The 21,177-nt window shown below is 50.4% G+C and overlaps 1 protein-coding gene across 1 annotated transcript in view; it reads right to left on the reverse strand.

The window, feature by feature from the left end:
* LOC116946075 (protein sidekick-2-like) overlaps positions 1–20,977 on the reverse strand; it is a 494,081-nt gene extending 473,104 nt beyond the window's left edge. The window contains 1 exon segment of the mRNA XM_076069895.1: positions 19,046–20,977. Within this exon segment, the coding sequence (XP_075926010.1) occupies positions 19,046–19,124 (79 nt within the window). The 5' untranslated portion in view covers positions 19,125–20,977.
* Positions 20,978–21,177: the final 200 nt, after the last annotated feature.

Raw genomic sequence — 21,177 nt, forward strand, 5'->3', positions numbered from 1 at the left:
GTCTCATTGCGGATCCCAAACCTGTGGTACATTGTTCAGAGAGCATGTGAATCTGTATCCTCAACCTCAGATGTGAACTAATTACCATACAGGGGCCTCTCCCTATAGCTCAAGTCTTAGGGATTCATTCTGTGGTCTGATGCACAAATTGTGCTTCAAAGTGTGGCCTCATTATCAAAGAGAGCCTCAGACTGTGGCCTAAGCCTCAGGGAGGGCCTCAATTTGTGCGCCAATTCTCAGAGACGGCTCCAAATTGTGGCATCAATAACACGGCACAAACCTCGTTACACTTTTCGATCACGCTTATTTCACCTGAAGTGCAATAGACCCAGCTGATGCTCCTTGACCCTGGACATGCCACGTGTAATAATAATTCTTTATTTACTCAGGAAGCCACACTGTCCAATGAATGGGTAATTATACACGTGGGCAGAAACTTGAGCAACCAGAGAAAATACATGCATGCAAAGGTGGCAACACTCTATCCTCAATACAGAATGAACAGATGATAGTAGCCCGCACTTGCTGCACCACCCCATGTGCAGCCAGGATATGTAAGAATGTAGAACTTCTTTCGCACCGTACGCGGTTAACTGTGCTAATTGGAGGTCCGAATAGCACGGTTGCTTCACATTAATATCGCAACATCTGTGGGATCCACGATTCCTCGCAGCCTCCACAGTGCTGGATTATCGTCCACGTGCGTAGCCACGACCGCCTGGCCTGTCTCTGGAAACCCAGGACAGCAGTAGGACCCATGGCGTTAGAGACCCGGTAAGAAATGAAGAGGTCTATCGCAATGGAATTAATTGTTCACAGCCCTTTGTCAATCCACTGCTGGATGATGGCCTCCCCACGCTGTCAGTCGTTGGGGGTTGTTGTTGTGACCATACTTCACCCCGCTGGTCAGTGTGATTGGTGAAAGGGGTGGGTAGCGATGGGGGTGGGGGGGGGGATCCAGGACTGGTTTGGATACCCCTCGCCGCTGATGTTAGCCATGGAGAGGTTGTTGGAATGGATTACTACTGCTGCAGCTCCTAGCTTCAGGATGGCTCAGCCGTCAGTATCCTGCAACACGTGCGCTCTTGGGAGTTTGGGGGAGCATCAGCTCGGGTGGTGTTGCTCCGGTCTACTGCTTGATGTTTCCCGAACCAAGTCTGCGGCTCCTCTCTCTCCCTTTCTTTGTTCCTTCGATCGCTCCCTGAATGAAGTGCCGTTTCATAGATGCTGCCGTTGCTGCTCGCCCTCGTGACGAGGCCAAAGCAACCAATGCAATGTTGCTGTTGTTGATGGTACAAAGGAGAGGCCTCTTGAGTTCAATCGTTTTCCGTAATGTAGGGTCGTTCGATATATATTTTTTTGTTCAGATAAGAAACCATCAGGATGTTACGGTAAAAAAATGCATTAGCACAGCTTAAAGCATATTGAAATATCTCTTTATGCTGTAGTCATATCGTGGCTTTGGTTTTGGACATATTTAACCCGCATATTTCGTTTTTAAATCACACCGATCCTAATTTCCATGTTTTATATTAGCAATTATTTCGTTTTAATTAGCTCCTGCCTCTTTGAGGCACTCATCTTTTCGTAGGTTAAAAGTTAATTATTTCAAAATTGAAGAAAAACTTAAAAAAACATCTGTTTGCACCTCGCAACACCATCTGCTAGCTGTCGTTACTTTAAATACACATCAAACAGTTTCGAAAATGTCCTGCTTGGATCAAGCGAAGGTAACCATTGCCCTGTATACCCTTTAAACGACTGTTGGGTCATAGTGAGCACTTACTTAAAGTTGTATACGGGTACACGTGGGGGTGGTGTGACCATCGCCATGCCGGCCATCTGTGTCTCCCCATCGCTGAACTTTGGGGACATATTGATACCCAAAAACCATCCACGGACACGGGCGCAAAGATTCAAGGGTACACAGAGCAAGATCGCCCGTATAGCCTTTAATAAACAACCGTTGGGCCTATTTCTGCTAACGAGCACCTATTAAGGCTTACACGATGCAAGCGATGGTGCTGAGGCCAGCAGCATGCCCGGCGGCATCTGCCGCCTCCGAGTGCTGATATTTACACTCGCGGTGAGTTAATCTGCAGACCGCACGTGGTGGTGGGGTAAAGCGTAGGCACGCCCGCCTCTTCCAAGGCATCTGGTCCAGCGTGGAAGTGTCGGCCACGTGACCTCGAGAGTGGCTCTCATCCCCTTCCTCTCGCGGGAGGCGCTTTCCGCCAGAAGTGACATCTGTGACGACGAGACGCGTGTGTGGGAAAAGAGCCGTACAGCTCATCGGATTCCTCCAGGATGAAATAACGATTCTGACTCGGATTCTGAGCGAGCAATTTGCAGTGCTGCATCTTTACCCACATACCAACTTAAGGCTGAATCGACCCGGAACCGGTTCAGATAATCTACTCGCTGCACCACCGCACTTGCTCTGCACAAGCTACACAACTCTCGCTCGCACGCCACTCACATTGCGAGAGCACAGGGAGCAAGAGCCACCCACACGCTCAAGGAGCGATTGCCGTGTTGCGGATAAGATATATCTCAGAGCCCATTCGAGCCGTGATTTTTGGAACGAGGAAGTAGAAATCCGCATTAAATTGCCTCCGAATCGTCCACTCTCGCTGCCTTATTTGCTAACTCTCAATCTGCCCGGCGCACACACCCAGGCCCGGCACACACAGGCATGCAATGAATAAGCGGGACCTCTCTCTCTCTCTGTACTCGGGAGCTCTGCTCTGAGATTCCAAGCATTCAAGTATTTCTCCGAGATGCGGCATTGCGCCGCGCTCTATCATTACTACCTAAGACCACTCCGGCTTTTGGAAAAAAAAAAAATTTTTAGCTCCGTTCAATCACTGTGAATGCAACCAGCCGCCCTGTAGGTTTTTTTTTCTCATAAGCGGGTGTTAAGTATATATGTGTATATATATATTTGCAGTCCGCTTTTGATTATCTGGGGTAATGGTAAGGTCGGGGGGGTGGAAGTGAGCCGTGGGTCGGGATAAAACAGAAGCGAGGATAACGCAAAACACGTGAGGAATACATAATATAAACACCCTCGCCAGCAGTGAGTGCATACATAGATGCAGTTAATTCGCAGTGTTGTTTAGAGGCGAATTTAGTGGGGGGGGGGGGGGGGGAACGAGTGGGAGTCTCAAAATCGGAAGTTTGTTACGGTCATAAAATAACGTATATTCTCTTTATTTTTCATGAAATTTCATGGTATCAAGTTAAACTAAGCTATGTTCTATTTTACCAGGTAAGGCCCACTGAGCTATGTAGCTCTTTTTGAGAAGCGACCTGACCACAAATTATAGTTAAACGAAGTGGCTTATCAGCACGTAGAAATTTATAGCAGCCAAATACTCGAAACGCATGTTCCTAAAAGCACGCGACCAAGGGGAGAACACGCAAACTCCAAATATAGAACAGGCGTCAGGGTTGGGATCGAACCCACGACCTCCTGTATACCTGGAGAGGTAGTTAACATCTCACCACTGTAGCGCCCAAGGTGGCGAGAGAGAGGGTGTAGGTGGGGGTGCAAGGCGGGGGTGGGGGTGAGTGGTGAGGGTGGGGGGAGATCCCCCCCACCCAACCACGCCACACACATTGGATTCCACACCGGTACTGGTGGGGAGGGCTGATCTGAATGAAATAAAAAACGAAGGTTGAAAAGTATGTGTTAATCGTGCTATAGAAATGCACGTACTGTTCACGTTCGGTATGCAAATTGGGAGTGAAGGTTACTGCTCAAACCAATATCATCGGTTTACTAGCCGACGTGTGTGCGATCACGTGGCCACCGATTCGCTGACCTCTGGCGACTGCGCAGCACGTTAATGTGAGAGTGAACCCTTACTCGTGAAAATAAACACACACACACGCGCAAGGAAGACAACTAATGCGTACGCTTTTCAGCGTGTGCTTGTCTTTGGAAATCTTAAATCGTGGACAAGTGTTATCTTCTGAGCAGCACAAGAATTGTGATGATTTCACACGAGGCGCGTGCATGGCGTTGTGACAGTGACACCTTAGCAGCAAAGGCTTATTCATTTAGCACTGGTTTGTATTTGTATATGTAGGCTTATTTTGGACAACTCTTAAACCACTTTGGACAACTCTTAAACGACTTTGGTCTGGTTTCCTACTCGGTTAAGTCCCAAATAGGAACACAACTTCATACGAAACTTAATTTCACAATGGATCACATTTTCCATGAGTTGCGCGGTACTCCGTTCACAGTCAGACGGACGGACAGAAGTACATTAGCACTTTCAACCTGAGTTGAAGAAGCGTTTAAAAAAACTCACGAAACAAGAGAGAGATATATAAAATCAATATATGTTTTTAAAAAGTAACATTTGAACGGTGCTCTGACCCCAAATTGAATGTGAATTGACCCCATCTCCTTTTGGGAACGATATATTTTTTTGTTTGCGGTAAAAAAGTCGAAGTGATTTCCTGCTCAAATGAGGACTAAGGCGTGCGTGCTTATCGCTCTTATTTACAGCCCTGATCCAGTGCTGCAAATTCCACATTCCTATGGCGAGGAGCGAATCTAACCCAGAGGACAACCACTGTTGCCTCTGTCGAATCCAACACAGTGATACTCACTTTATCGACCCTGACGGAATAATTATTTGAGTCAATCGCAAACCATGATTTAAACTCGCACACCTACTGATTACGAGCCGCTCGTTCCACTGCCGAGCCACTTGAAATCGTGTGTGCACATGAGTGTGCAGACGTGTGCACGCATACGTGTGTGCGTGCACACAACACCAGTGGCAATTATTTTAAAGTTTTGTCTCTCACCTAGGTCGACTCAGCCTCAAATAAGTACAATATGTAAATATCGTTGCCGGGGAGACAAAGGCGGCCGGGCGTGCTGCTGGCCACCCGCCCCCTCGTGTGCCGGGTCGGCCTTCATAAGTCCTCGCTAACAGCACTTGACCGCCAAAAAGTATAATATGGCCATACGGGGGATCTTTGTCTTTGCTATGGCCACGAAACCATGAGGTCCGTTGGTTGGTTAGTGTAGCCTTTAAAACGTGACATATGGACTGGCCGGGTGGCCCTGTGGTCGCGCGTGCCTCCATTGAAAGCCACGGGTTTAAGCCAATATGTATCAGCCTCGGCGATAATGCGCCTCTGGCAGTGTCAGTGGTCGTATAACCTCTCTACTCCTGGGTGTAGCTTCACCCCCACCGTGTTGGGAATGATACAGCCATTGAGCCATTGCCCCGCGAATGACGTATCGGTAGCACTGCGGGTGGCAACTGGTAATCGCGATTTTTTAAAAACCATATTATACTCAGATTACGACTATTTATGATAAGCAAAATCACAGTGATAGCGAGGTGTGGGGAGGCTCTCATCCAGCAGTGGAGTGTCAAAGGGGCTGTGCATGAAACACGTGCAAGTCTAATCCACAGTAAGAAATTCCACCTGTTATTTGTGTACACCATGAGATGTGCGCGTGTGAGCACGTCTTTGGGAGCGGCTGTGTGGGGAGCGGTGGCGCAGTGCTGAGCACACTGCACAGCGAACCTGACCACCCGCGTTCGATTCCCGTTCACGGCTCTAGCATCAGCGAGGAATGTCTGAACCTGTCCTGAAACTCCCCTAGGTCGACCCAGTGTTAAAAATAAAAACGAGTAACAGGCACCCGGTATTCCAAACATACGCACTGGAGAGAGAGAGAGGAAGAGGCGGCCGGGCATGGTGTTGGCCACCTACCCTCTCGAGTGCTGACGTTGCCTCCACGGGTGGGTGCTCGCTGACAGCACGTGCCCCACGGTCGTGCGTTTGGGTCTACACGGGGACCTTTCTCTGCTTGTGTGTGTGTGTGTGCGTGTGCATATTTTTAAATATCGACATTGTTTTGGAACTCAATATCGAGGATCGATGGCGTGATCTCATCCTCCTGCCAGGTTTTGGGGTAATGAATCCTCTAAGTGGACTGGGTGTCGAATCTCCGCTCTTGCTATTGAGTAGGCATCAGTTGGACTCCGACGCGTTAAATGAATCGTCAATTATAGACGGAGAGAAGAGTCGCCTTCTCCTCTCTCACTCCTTGCCCTGAAACCCCGGCGCTGTCAGATGCACGCGGGTGGGGTTGGGTGGGGGGCATGCAATCCCACTGGTTCGCCAACTCGATTCATTATTCCGTCACGGCAGTTGAAATCATAGAATGGTTTCTTAAATATATCCCTCCCTCGCCTTCCCGCCCCAACGCCACATTATCAATGGGTACGTCACCGTTTAGTCGGTTCGTCGGCAGGTCGACTGTCGTGGGGTTAAGTGTGGGTACTCTTGGATATTTTTGGAAAAAAGAGCTTCAAAGCTCGTCGGATTTCTTCAGTATAAATACGTATTCTCATTCTGACTTCTCGCTTCTTTGAATATGTCTGTCCAACCAGCGTGGAAGAGTTGTCCAAAACAGCCTTCTCTCTAAAGGGGCTCTTGATAGCCTTCTCTAGTGGAGGAGCATCCACCAACAGTGTCGTGAGCGAGAAATAGCAGGGCTGCACCTTTGCCCCCCTCCCCCCCCCCCCCCCCCCACACACACACACATTCTGGCTTCAGTCTATAATACAAGTAACGTATCTTCTTTGGTTCTTTCGGTAAAATCACGTAGATTGAGAATAAAATAATAAATTAATAAAATAAAATAACACAATAAAATTCTCACGACGTTTCGGCCACAACACAAGTGTCCTTCATCAGGTGAAGGGACGAAACTGTCCTCCAGACAGTCTCGTCCCTTCAGACAGTCTCGTCCCTTCACCTGATGAAGGCCACTTGTGTTGTGGCCGAAACGTCGTGAGAATTTTATTGTGTTATTTTATTAATTTATTATTTTATTCTCATTCTACGTGACATTACCGAAAGAACCAAAGAAGATGAATCCTTGCAGTCACGAAAGCTTTAAATCGAAATACAAGTAACGTAGGCTCATGTGGTCGAAGAGAAAGAGAAAATAATAATTCTAAAAATAAAATAAACAATCATAAAACACCGGCCTCCTTGTAAACAAGCCCTTCTCAAGATAAACGACCCCAGACGCTAAAAAAATGAGCTCGACTATTCTCTAACGAGCGTATTAAACTTAAGAGCCTCTTGCACAGGAAGGCCAAAATTATCCGACGCCAGTTACAACCTGGAGTGAGGCTGTGGGGGGGGGGGGAGAATTACTGCAACCAGATGCGAGCATGTTACAACTCACCAGTTCCGATTCCCCCCTCCGCCCCCCCCCCCCCGAACGTTACAATTGCAAACAAGGTGCCAACATCAGCGGCGTAGTAAGGGGGCTTGGGAGGACCAGTGGAGAGGTGTCTGTCCGGCCGTCCCTTCCTTCCGGATGTGCGAGACGAGTCGTTTGGAAAGGAAGTCAACCGTGACGGCTCGCGCCTGCCAGCTTCTACTACTAAGACTCGAAGCCTCCAAGTCGCGGTGGCGAGATGGCAACTATTTTGACTGGTATACGGGAGGTCCTGGCTTCAATAGCCGACCCCGACGCCTGCCTTTATATTTTTGGGTTTGCGTGTTCTCCCCCGTGGTCGCGTGGCCAATTGTGGTACAATGGCATCGCGTTGACGAGATGGTAACTCTCCTCGCCTGGTAGACAGGTGGTCATGGCTTTGTGACCCGACCTTGACCCCTGCTGTACGTTCGGAGTTTGCGTGTCTCTCTCCCCGTGGCGTTTGGAGTATTTGGCTGTGATAAATCACCACGTGATAAACCGCTCGATTGCGCCATCATTTGTGGCGAGGTCGCTTCTGAAAAAAATGAGCTGGATTGCTCAGTGGGCCTCATCTGGTAAAAGTAAACAGAGTTTAGTTTTGGTTTAAGTCGCTTCCCCTATCCATCCTGCTCTCAAACTCCATCTCGGACACGTGCCCCAAAGCCCAGAGGGACGATTACGATGCAAGTTGAATGTGCATCTCAACACGATGTCTTGCCACACGTGTAGGAAGCGGTGCTGGTCGCGGTCCATGAAGTGAGATAACAAAAGAGATATAGACGAGAGATAGATGCGAAAGGCAGACAAGATGGAAATAAGACAGAGTTGCACGCTAATTAGCCGGTTACGTCTTGTGATTGTGATTCGAGCTGTTATTTGAGGCACCCCTGGTTTGTCATGAATTAGGGATCCCTTGAGTTACTGGAGACCCCACAACCTTCTACTTAATGTCTTAATGACTAGCGTCGCCTTTGCACGCCAGTGAACATGAGGCAACCATCTATGCACCGCGTGAGCGCGTGTGGGTGTCCTTGGGGAGCGATAGGGGATCAGTGGCGTAGTGGTTAGCGCGCGGCGCTACGAACCCAGCGACACTATTTCGATGTCCGCTCACGGTCAATACCAGTGTCGATTATCTGAACAGATCCTGGGCCTCCCCTGGGTCGACTCAGCCTTAAAAGAGTACTTTTTTTGCGGTCGGGAGTAGCGCTGACCACCCCACCCTCTCGCGTGCCGTGCAGGCCTTCATAGGTGCTCGCGAGCAGCACCTGCCCCAAAAGAGCATATGAAGGCTATACGGGGGATCTTTGTCTGTGCCTTGCATGTGGATGGGATCGCACGTGGATCGGATGGCACGCGGATCGAGAGACCGAACCAGCATCATGCTTCCTTATCACCCTCATCCTCGCACGCGCGCCGCCTCCTCGCATGGCTTGTGCGCCGCTAATTATCACAGCGCGGGTAATTAACGTCGCATTATTCCGCTATAATTCCGCCCCGCAATCAACGCGCCCGCGAGCACGTGTTCACGCGTGGCCGGTGATTAGGAACCGGGCAGAAGAAAAAGTTTTTGGTGGTGTGCGGAGGGGAGTCGGGTGGTGAGGTGAGGGTGGGTGGGGGAGGAGGAGTGGAGTGGGGTGGTGAGGTTAGGGTGGGGGAGGAGGATGAGTGGGGTGAGGTGGTGAGGTTAGGGTGGGTGGGGGAGGAGGATGAGTGGGGTGAGGTGGGGTGGTGAGGAAGGGTGGGGGAGGAGGAGGGGAGTCGGGTGGTGAGGTGAGGGTGGGTGGGGGAGGAGGAGGAGGCGGGTGCTGGTATAACATTTGTACTGTCGCAGGACGCTCATGAAACAGAGCCTGATTGCTCATTAGACCATTCCTGTTGAAATGTATACTAGCTAAAATCCAAATCGTGGTTTGCTGAGCTCAGAAAGCCAAGCTTCAAAAGGCAAAGCGGCCAGTAAGAAACGGCGTCATTAAATTTTCAATAGACGAGTTAAGACCGTACGTTTCTCTAACTCGTTACATCGCCTAACGCCATAGTACAAGAAGTGAAAATTTAACAAAAGTTTAACAAGTGCTCACAGAAGGGTGCAGAGATGGACGCGTGTAATTTTACCGAGAGAAGCAAAGAGGGGCACGTGGTTTCGAGAACGCGCACGAGTTCCAGACATATTAATCACGCTTTGGTTCTTTCGGTAAAGTAACGTAGAAAGAAAATAAATAAAATAATAATAGAATACGCCGTTTCGATTGCAACACAAGCAACCATCATCACGTAAGAATGAAAGAGGAAAGCAAACCTAGTAAACTTAGAAATACAATGCAATACAACACAGAGAGTCGGCTAACAAACCAGTCAACACCCCACCTGGTTGATTACGTTCTTCCAAGATTGCTAAATTTGAGAAAGAGCCAAAACACAGACACATAGACACACACACAAGCAGAGAGAGACACACACACAGAGACACACAGAGATAGACACACATAGTAATTCCTGCAGTCGCGAAAGCTTCGAATTATATTAATCGTTGAGAAGAAGAAAAAAGCGGCCTTGGACAAAACACGTCGCTAGAGTGATGATGATGACGATGGCCGTTGGTCTGGAATAATCACGCAGTCGCAGCCGAAGGAGGGAACGCGCCGGACAGAGTATGTCCGTTGCAGAGATGGAAATGTGAAATCAGCTGGTGTGTAGGAACTATGTGGATCACGAGAGATGGCGACGGCTTGGGAATGCCTTCATACAGCAGTGGACTCATCATGGCTGAGGAAAATCGTGCACAAGAGCGCGTTCAATCATTGGCCGAATTCAACCTTGCGACGGGGAGAATTCGTTTTTTTTTTCAAATGCTTCCTGATAAGCCACGAAAAAGGGCTTCCTCGTACAGGCAGCTCAACACTGCCCCGCGCCTTGCGCAACTTCTACACAACCAGAAGCGGTGTGTAGGGCGCACGAGCATCCAGACACTAGCCCCACCACTACCCTAACTAACTAGCCAGCCAGACACTAGCCCCACCTCTACCCTAACTAACTAGCCAGCCATACACTCGCCCCACCTTTACCCAAACTAACTAGCCAGCCAGACACTCGCCCCACCTTTACCCTAACTAACTAGCCAGCCAGACACTCGCCGCACCACTACCCTAACTAACTAGCCAGCCAGACACTAGCTCCACTTTACCCTAACTAACTAGCCAATCAGACACTAGCTCCACCTTTACCCTAACTAACTAGCCAGCCAGACACTAGTCCCACCACTACCATAACTAACTAGCCAGCCAGACACTAGCTCCACTTTACCCTAACTAACTAGCCAGTCAGACACTGGCTCCACCTTTACCCTAACTAACTAGCAAGCCAGACACTAGCCCCACCACTACCCTAACTAACTAGCCAGCCAGATACTAGCTCCACCTCTACCCTAACTAACTAGCCAGCCAGACACTCGCCCCACCACTACCCTAACTAACTAGCCAGCCAGACACTAGCTCCACTTTACCCTAACTAACTAGCGAGCCAGACACTAGTCCCACCACTACCCTAACTAACTAGCCAGCCAGACACTAGCTCCACCTTTACCCTAACTAACTAGCCAGCCAGACACTCGCCCCACCACTACCCTAACTAACTAGCCAGCCAGACACTAGTCCCACCACTACCATAACTAACTAGCCACCCAGACACTAGCTCCACCACTACCCTAACTAATTAGCCAGCCAGACACTAGCTCCACCTCTACCCTAACTAACTAGCCAGCCAGACACTAGCTCCACCTTTACGCTAACTAACTAGCCAGCCAGACACTAGTCCCACCACTACCATAACTAACTAGCCACCCAGACACTAGCTCCACCACTACCCTAACTAACTAGCCAGCCAGACACTAGCTCCACCTCTACCCTAACTAACTAGCCAACCAGACACTAGCCCCACCACTTCCCTAACTAACTAGCCAGCCAGACACTAGCTCCACTTTACCCTAACTAACTAGCCAGCCAGACACTAGTCCCACCGCTACCCTAACTAACTAGCCAGCCAGACACTAGCTCCACTTTACCCTAACTAACTAGCCAGCCAGACACTAGCCCCACCACTACCATAACTAACTAGCCAGCCAGACACTAGCTCCACCTCTCCACATCCCTGTCGCCACTCCATTCTGCGTTCTCTTACTTGTATCACTCCTCCTCTCTCAATGATAGACTTGTCCTGACCTCCCCTCGGTCCAGCATAGGTAACTCAACCTAGCCTATGATTTAATATTCATTACGTCGTTCGCGAGACACAGTGCTGAATGATACATCGATGCGAAGCAGTGAGTTTGATGTGTCAAGTTGGTGGGTGTTGATCAATAAGCACGTGTATGCATTAATGCACGTATCGATGTGAGTGCATATGTGTGTACATATCGATGGGGAGCGGTGGCGCAGTGGTCAGTCCGCTGCACTATTAACCCGACGTCCCACGTTCGAATTCCCAGCCAAGGACAACATCAGTGACCAACGATATATAAACCGGTTCTGGGCACCTCCCTTCACTGATCCACACCAACCAACGGAACTGAACTGTGGCCAGTCAAATAACTCCCATGACTGACTTGGCACGCGTGGGCAAGATGTTCATCCAGCAGTGGATTAAGATAGGACTGCACATTCGCATCATTAAACGTAAACCTAACCCGTCTATTTTCAGCGTTCAAGCCCTGCGAAACATCGCTAGAATTTATATCACTCACTCACTTTGCCACACTCGTTCATGTGGGCTGCATGTATTATTATCCGCCTGTGCGTATCTGCTTCAGTGATCACAGCTGCACTGCTTGATGAAGCATGAAATAACACGGTAATTATTTTTTCTCTTTGTGGAGCGGTGGCGCAGCGATTAGCGCAATCCACCATCGACCCGTCGACCTGAGCGCAATTCCCATCCATGGCTATAACATCAGCGGCGACTGAAATCTGAATCGGCCCTCGGCAAATTTCACCAACCGGCATTGACCAGCGCGGTGAAGTATGGTCAAACACCTTCCCCCTCCGTCGCCCATGAGTAACTCATGGCATGGGGAGAACAATTGGTGTAAGGCGACTCCCATAGACTCAATAGCGTCATGCCTTGCACAGAGAACGGTCATGGAACGTGCGTGGGCAGGTCCCATCCCAATAGGTGTTAAGATTAACTTCCCCATCTACCCAACAGGTGGCGTGCTCCAGCCCGCCGGTTGGGTGCGCGTTCCGTTATTTCCTATTTGCACCTCCAATGCTGTCGAGCGGCTCTTCTCAGGACCCCTCTGCCTTACCGGGACGTCTTTCTCTGCCATCCTTCTCTGTTCTCCCACCCCTCCCCCTCTTCGCTTCCACAAACGCCACGGTGGCGAGATGTTAACTACCTCGCCTGGTGTGCAGGAGGTCGTGGGTTCCATCCCGACCCTGACGCCTGCATATTTGGAGTTTGAGTGTTCTCCCCGTGGTCGCGTGGATTTTCCTACGGATCCCCCCTCCATATTTAGAATCAACATAGGTTCGGCGTTTTGGCTGCTATACATTCCCACTTGATAAACCACGTCGTAGAGCTATCATTTGTGTGCCAGGTTGTTTCTGGAAAAAAAGGGCAACATCGCTCAGTGGGCTTTACCTGGTAGCATAAAAATAGCAAAAAAATATATAATTTCAATCATTGGCTGTCTTCTCGTTGTTAGACCGTCGGGTCTTCCTTACATACCGGCCTTTAATTCATCACTATTGTGCCCCTGTAGCCCGCGTCCAATTCAGTTCATGTGGATAATTGAACCTTCGAAAACAGGTAAGGGTTCATAAACTGCTCATCAATAACAGCCACCCGTCCACAGGTCGTGCAATGCAAACGTCTCAAGTGAGAGTTGTGACCGACTGACAAATATAATTTTATCGCAATGCAGAGGCGGTGTGCTGCACACTCCGTCGGTGGCTCGAGGCATCGCAGTGACCCGTGGCTTTAGTAAAGCGTCTCTGATCTGCAGGCTCGGTGAACTAACGTGCCTTTTAATTTCCACCTCCCATCCAAGCACTCTCGAGTAGTAAAGGGCGCATTAAGTGAGAGCTTATCACACGGACCATACTACAGATAGACAACCTTCACTGAGTGGGAGTTATCTCGATCTTCTCTGCTGCCCCCGCATCATCTGAACCAACCCCTCCACCGGCCTTCCGTGGTGTCGACTTTACCGAAAGAACCAAGAATATGAATCCCTGCAGTCACGAAAGCTTCAAATCAAAATCTATCACGTACTATTGCACGCCGTGTATGCGCAGCATGGTGAAATGCCGCCACGTTTAAACAACGCCATTTGGATCCCCATTGCTTTGTGTCGTCCAGAGTCGCACAGAGACCCATAGACTGTCATGCAGAGACTAATTTACACACCGAGACCCACAGACGCACAGAGGTAACGGAGACTCACAGGGGGCCCGAAAGATCCACGCAGACATTCATACACACATCGAGGCCAACGTACTGCCGCAGAGACCTGTAAACTCACACAGTTCCCACCGATCGACTGGCACAGACATTCGTACACTCCAAGGCCGTAGCCAGGAGTCAACATTGGGGGGGGGGAGGACCACATTTTCCAGGGGGTCTGGGGGTCCCCCCCCCCCCCATTATAAATATCTAAATTTAAAAAGGAATTTCCTGCCATTTTCTGCCTAAAATATAAAAAATCACAAACACATGGGATTGACTTTTTATTTATTTTTAACAATAATGTCTAATAGTGTATTGTATTACATTGCTCTGTTTTTTTTTCTTTTTTACTTTTCTTGTTTCATTGTATGCAATGGCAGAGATTAGGGATTTATAAAATACAACCATAACCACAATCATATACACAGAAATCTATTTTATAGCAATATATTGGGGTGGGGACATTTTGAGTATATTTGAATATTGAGGGTGGGATGTGTCCCCTCCAATACATATTATAAATACGGACTTGTTACACTCCATGTTCAATTACAAAATCAAGACGTTCACCATTCTCCTCTGCCCGTGGCTGTCTGACTGCATTTCTCTACAAAATAAATGTACCCACTGTTCACTCTACAGAATGTTAAAATGCGGCCGCGATTAGACGTGGCTATATAAATACAAATGGTTTAGCATTTGATTGTATTGTAATGCACCTTTGTAAACCCCAAGGAATGCAAATTTTAGCCACACACACACAAAAAACAGCATCACTCGATTTCCATGTCACCTCGTGTATGGTTTTTTTCAGCGCAAACGCAGCTTACTCTTCACGGACACATTGTGTTTCGCGTTGAAGAGGCTCCCGTCGTTCTGACGGAGTGCTCGTGCCAATAACGTAACTTCCAATTGACGCACAGTGTTCGCTCCACCTCGTAAGAGACGGGACGATTCAGAGGCAGCGAAGAGCCACAGACAACCGGGAAAGGTCGCTGTCACGAGGGGAGCCAGAACTAACAATTACCCAAGCTCTGCGGTTCCCTGCATATTAAGATGATCTTAGCCCCTCGATTGGCGTTCTTACGTGTTGGAGGTAAGCCGAGCTGATGGAGAAAGCACGCTCAATGCGAGTGGGCCAACACTTTTAACTCACGGAGATGGAACAGGTGGAGTCCACATATTTGCCGTGTGCGTGTATGAATATATGAACGTTGAACTTATTTCGCGCAGTACATAGCCAACTGTGCTAATCGGAGGTGCGGGGGGGGGGGTGCCCGACACACTACACACACACAAAAATAAATTCTCAAGAAATTAGTTGTCTCCTGGCGAGCCAGGTCAAGGCACCTCCTCTACGCCCACGGGCAGAGAGTTTCACATGTTGGGTCATCCACCAGCCCTCGCTGCCTCCACAGTGCTGGATTTCAGGCCGCGTGCGTACCCCCCACAACCGTCCAACTAATCTGGCGGCAATTTGCTTAACACGCCCGACACTGCCGATGAGACCCAGCAGGTCAAAGCCGGTCAATAGGTCGCTTGCTTAATTGTACGCACGCAGCTCGATGATATTGGTGTGGGACGCCAGTGATAGGCTCACGGATTCATATCAGCGCGTACAATGTGGAGCTACCGAAAATGGCTATGCAAATATTTGGTCCACGTTATTGTGCATGCTGGTCAAATGTTTAATTTATTCCTTTGGCACTAAGACTCACACTATGCATCGCCCGTGCGTGCACTCAGAGGCAACGTGAGCACAGGTCTCAAGTCGCGACATCTTGAGCCTACAACACGATGCCTCCCAATAAACATTTACACTTGAATTTACCAGCAGATGAATACACATTATTTGCCGTATTCACCGGATTATAAAACACTCCGGAAAGTAAGACGCACCCCAGAAATGATTGTGCCCGCTTGTCAATTAAGTCATACAAATATGGCCTCTGGCACTCACACAGCAACTGGATTATAAGACGCAACACCACCTTTTGCTATGATTTACGAGGGGGGTCGGGGGGGGGGGATGCGTCTGATAATCCGAACAAAAGAGTGATATCGACAACGAATTGTTGTAATTCAGCAATGCGTGATTAGAATAGATGCTCGAGATCATACACATTTAACGATACACACACACGTGTGTGCGCTCTCAGAGCGCGAGCTGACTGTAACGCTTGTGATACAGGATGCGTGTGTCCATTCATTTTGCCGTGAAGGGTGGGGGCGGTGCGAAGAGGTTAATGATGGGACGCGGCGCGCTGGAACGGCGGGCCAAAATTGGCGACGTGTGGATATCGCGCTGTGGAAAAGACACGAGAGCTCTCGACGTCGCATCGGCATATTCGGGCGACGGATAGACAGACAGTCGGGCAGACAGACACGCGGGAATCCAGGGAAACGGGGGGCGGGGGGGTCAGATAGACCAAACCGACAGGCACATATTCAGACAGAGAGACAGAGGCTTGAATATGCAGACGGTCGCACAGATATATGATAGACCGAGAGACAGACAGGACGGGCAGTCAACTTAGACACGGATCGGTGGTGAATTGGACAGACTGTAATGCAAAGACACAGCTGGATAGGGAGTCATAGAGAAAGGCAGTCAGGCGGAGAGAGACACTCATATATTCAAATAGACACACAGACGAATGGACAAACAGTGAAATAGACGAACACACTCAGGCAGTCAAAGAGATAGACAGTCAACTGGATAGCTAGCCAAGCAGTGATACAGAAAGACGTGCATTCAAATACACATGCTGCGAAGACAATTATTGAGACACACACAACAAGCAGACAGTCTGAGAGACATACAATCAAACTGAGAGACTGAGAACCAGACAGTGATTCAGATAGACAGAAAAAAAGGTCACATAGACATACAAGACACGTCGATGAATCAGTCAAACGGATAGTCGGACAGACACGATGGTCTATCAGACATGCACAATAAATCAGACAGACAAGCCACCGAATCGGTCAGACTGTCCGACGAGACAATACATCAGACGCAGGCAAGACAATCGATCAGACGGACAAGAGGATCCGCCTAGCCGCAAGGACAGCTTCTGTCTTGTACACGCCGGCGCAGGCGCGTGCAGCGAGGTGCTAATGTGCAGTGTGAGTGCAGCAGCAGCAGCGGGCGAAGTGCGTGAAGGTCATTGTGCATTTGGGACGCGGCAGCGCCACGGTTGCTTCCATCACAGCCAACCGCGGCGGCTACTGTCTGCGCCGAAATCGCTTAGACGCGCGGGTGCCACTGCGCGGCTCCCATCAGCGGACGGTGGGAGCGGGGAGGGTGGTGCGACGAGGGATGGCTCCCTGCCGATTTATAGGCGACTCAGCGCTCATTCTTTTCGCGGAGACGAAGAGCGATTGAGCGACGCAGGCGATGTTAGCCACCAGGCTGCATCGGTTCTGCGTATAGCACCCCCCCCAGTCCCCGTCGATCGTAATTGTTTCCTACCCCCCACCCTATACCTGAGCATCAAAGGAAACTGAGCCACTACACATACTCAGGGTCGTGGATATTCGTGCGAGAGCGCGTCTGTGGCGGTGAGGATGGGAGTGGGGGAAGAGGCGATTACCTGTGAGGTGTGCGGGCAGTGGGTGTGAGTAGACGGACCACGAATCACGAATCTTACGCGCGTACGCGTGATCGTGCAAGCGCGCACGTGCACACGAACGCACGCGGACACGTGGACCCGTTGCATACACGTATACAGACACACGCGCGGTCACACATACATACGCACGCAAAATACGCACGCTGGATCATCCATCCATACGCGCTCATGTGTACAGACAGACAGACACGCGCACATACATGCAGACACACACGCGTGCACACGTGTACACGTAGATTCACGTAGCGAGCAACAATCACACAGGCAAGGGAGCATAATGCACACACTGGAACACATACATGCATACATACAGACACGTGTACATGCATACAGATATACGCACGCATTTATGTACAACCACATACGTGCAGACACCGAGAGTGAGAGAGAGACATGGTCGCACACGGACAAACACACACGCACTTACACACCTACATACATACAGACATACGCACACGCGCAAACATACACAAACGCGCGCGCACGTACGTACCGACGCGCGCGTGCACACACGTAAAGACACATGCGCATGTTCACACATTGATACGCATACACATACACACAGAGACACCCGCATACACAGACAGACACGCACGTGCATATACAGGCAGACACATGCGTGCGGATACACATGTACTCACACGGACATACGCGCGCACACACACACACAAGCACCCACCTACACACAACTCATGAGCGCACACACGAAGAAGCAAACACGCAAACGCATTAACCAGATGCACGCTCAGAATTACATACGCACACACGCACGTGCACTTGCACAGCGATCAGCAACAAACAGCCAGTGAGCGTAATGCACACACGCACATACATGTAGACTCACTGTAAATTGCGCATAAGCACGCACGTACGCATACACACGCACACACACACACTTAAATAAGGAGCGGCAGCAGACACGCTCACAAACACAGGCATTCAGACACAGAGACAAGGACGTGAACACACGCGTACACACACAGCCAGCCGCATTAACCACACGGCAAATGGGGCACACCGCAGACACATGCGTACATACAAAGATCCCCCGCATAGCCTTAAGAGATTGTTGTGGCAAGTTAATTTATCGAGAACCCGACCACCTTTGTCTCCCCCGGGGCGATGTTTACACACCGAACCAGGTACTCATTTGAGGCTGAGTCGACCTAGGGGATGCCCAGGACCGGTTAAGATAATCGTCACTGGTGTTGGCCGTGAGCGGGAATTGAACTATGGTTGCCGGCTTCGTAGCGCAGCACGCTAATCGCTACACTACCGCTCCCTACAAACACACTCATACACGCGTGCGCACACAGACACGTACGCAAGCGTCCTGACGTTTCAACACAGACACCAGCAGAACACACATGTGCTCGATAACGATACCAAGCTCCACGCACGCCAATGTACACACAGACGCAAGTAGGAGCACAAATACACGCACGCACATACACACACACACACGCGTGACCGAAATTCATCGACAGCAGCTTTGATGTCCCCAGCTGCACGTGAAGTTCACGAGCCCGACGCGTCGTCACGACGGACGAGACGCAATATCCGTCACCGATGCAATTACTATTAAAGCGCGGACCCACCACCCCCCCAGTGGTCGAGAGTTCTAACAAGAATATCAGCGATCACCGATGCTTCTGGGGTGATGGTTGTGGTGCTGTCACAACACTCACGCGCACGGACGCCGCGCACTCACCGTCAGCCTCCGCGGCTCCCAGTAGCGCCGCGAGGAGGAGGTGCAGAAGGGCGCAGGCATTTCGCCCAAGACGACGCATGATGGCTCTTCCTTTCGGGCGAACGCCAGCCGGCCGCCTTCCCACGCCTGCTCTCCCACCGGCTCAATCCTTCACCTCCTCGCCGGCTCAAATCCTGCAGCTACAAGCGGCTCGAATTCTCCAGCTGCCTACCGGATCAAATGAATCACCTTCCGGTCGTCTCAATCCCTCCGATTCAGATCTTCCAGTCCTTGGCCCGGCTCAGTCATTTACCTTCTCAGCGACTCTAATGCCCCCAGCTCTCTCGGTCGCAAACTCAAAAAAAATCCAGCGCTGCTCGGGAAGTCTATACTCCCCCCCCCCCACCACCGCCACGCACACCTCCCTTACCTCACCCGACAAGCTGCCTCGCTTGCCCTTTGCGTGCACGCACAGCCTTGCCAATAGCTCGTATATAGATATATTTACTCGCACTCAAGCAGAGAGAGAGAGATACACGCTGACATTGGTGCGTCTCCGTTTCGCTGCGTGTGCGCTTAGCTCTGCGCCGTGCCGGGCTCTCGCTGGATGGCAAGTGACGAGAAGGGGGAGATTCCGAGGGCGGCGAGAGGAGGAGGCGAGAGGCAGGGAGAGCGGGAACAGAGAGAGAGAGAGAGAATCGAGCAGCGGAGCGAACGGAGAGAGTGAGTTGCAACGGGACTCAAGCGCCGGACGGTGCTTGCGTCCCTGGTGTCTGCTTGGAGCCACGCGGGGACTACTTCGCTATTCACCACCTCTTTCTTTTGCTCTTCTTTATCCTTCTACCATCCGCCCCCACCGCAGCGCGTTGCCTTTAATAAAAAAAAATGAATCGATGAGAAGTCTCACAAAATCGTTATGTCCAGCCGAGAGAAGACTGATTGATGTCTCCAACTCATCACAAAGCCTCCTTGCGTCTCGTTTCTTTTTTTCCGCTTGGTTCTTCTTTAAAATCCCCCCAAAAAAGCCTTTTTGTCGGAATTTCCAAGGACGCAACAACAACAACAACGTCAGCAACAAATTACACACGTATCGAATCGGGCCAAACGTCAAGAGAGAATCAGATGTTATTGAATTTCTTGGAGTGCTTAAAAGGTGCCCGCGATGGCGATAGCTGCCGGTGCGAACCGTGTGAACGCGAACGAGGGGAGTCGAGTCTTCCCGCAGCTCTCCGTCACATCATCCTTGCCACGTGCGCGCAGCCAGAGTCTTGGAGTGTTCATCACAGCTCCTCGCGTCAAAGCAAATGCAGTCTCATTTTCTTCCTACTGTCCCTTCTCCTTCCACGTGTCCCCCTCTCTCTCTCTCCTTGCTTTCTCTCTCGGGCTCCCGTGATTGTATTTTTTTTGTTAAAGACAATCCAAGAGCGTATGAAGTTTTTTTTGTTTTTCTCTCGCAAATATGTATGATAAGTCCCGTGTCTTTTACGATGTTCGCAAATTAGTCTTGTATATGAAAGCGCGCAGCGTTAACTACTTTACGTGCTCTCCACAAAACTCCACCACGCGCATGCTGCCTTCCCCGTAATCCCACGGCTTTCTACACTCGCGGTTTATCGATAAGCTCGAGGCAATGACAAATGCTTCGCGATGATTGAGTGTATGGCTAGCCAGGGAAGCTGAGTAAGAGAGGAGAGAAACTGGGATGCCGATGCTCCTGCCGATGATGACGTTGGTGACTCTTCTACACTAAGCTGCGCCTGATCTCCTCAGCCAGCGACGGGAGCAGTCGGACGCGCGCGAGAAGACATCCTTTTAATTGCGAGAGCTCTGCGGGAAACGAGCGACTCGCGTGTAGCTCCCCTCCTCTCTTCTCGCACGCTCCTCGCCACACACACTCAGACTCGCTCTCTCTCTCCCTCGCTCTCTCTCTCTCTCCACCCCACCACAACTCACAGAGCACACCCACCGACGACGCCCCCCCCACCACCACCACCACCAAAAGCCCTTCCGAGAAAATCCGCGAAAATTGTTCGCGAGGCGCCACCCACCCCGACCCACGCCCCCCACCCACCACCTCCATCCGCCCCCCCCCCCCCCGCGACGTGCAACAACCCACGCCGAGGACGCTGCGATTGGCCGAACTCTTCAGCTCA

This window comes from Petromyzon marinus, chromosome 26, assembly GCF_048934315.1.
Source record: "Petromyzon marinus isolate PM22_M1 ecotype Great Lakes invasive population chromosome 26, UKy_Petmar_22M1.pri1.0, whole genome shotgun sequence".
Taxonomy (NCBI): Eukaryota; Metazoa; Chordata; class Hyperoartia; order Petromyzontiformes; family Petromyzontidae; genus Petromyzon; species Petromyzon marinus.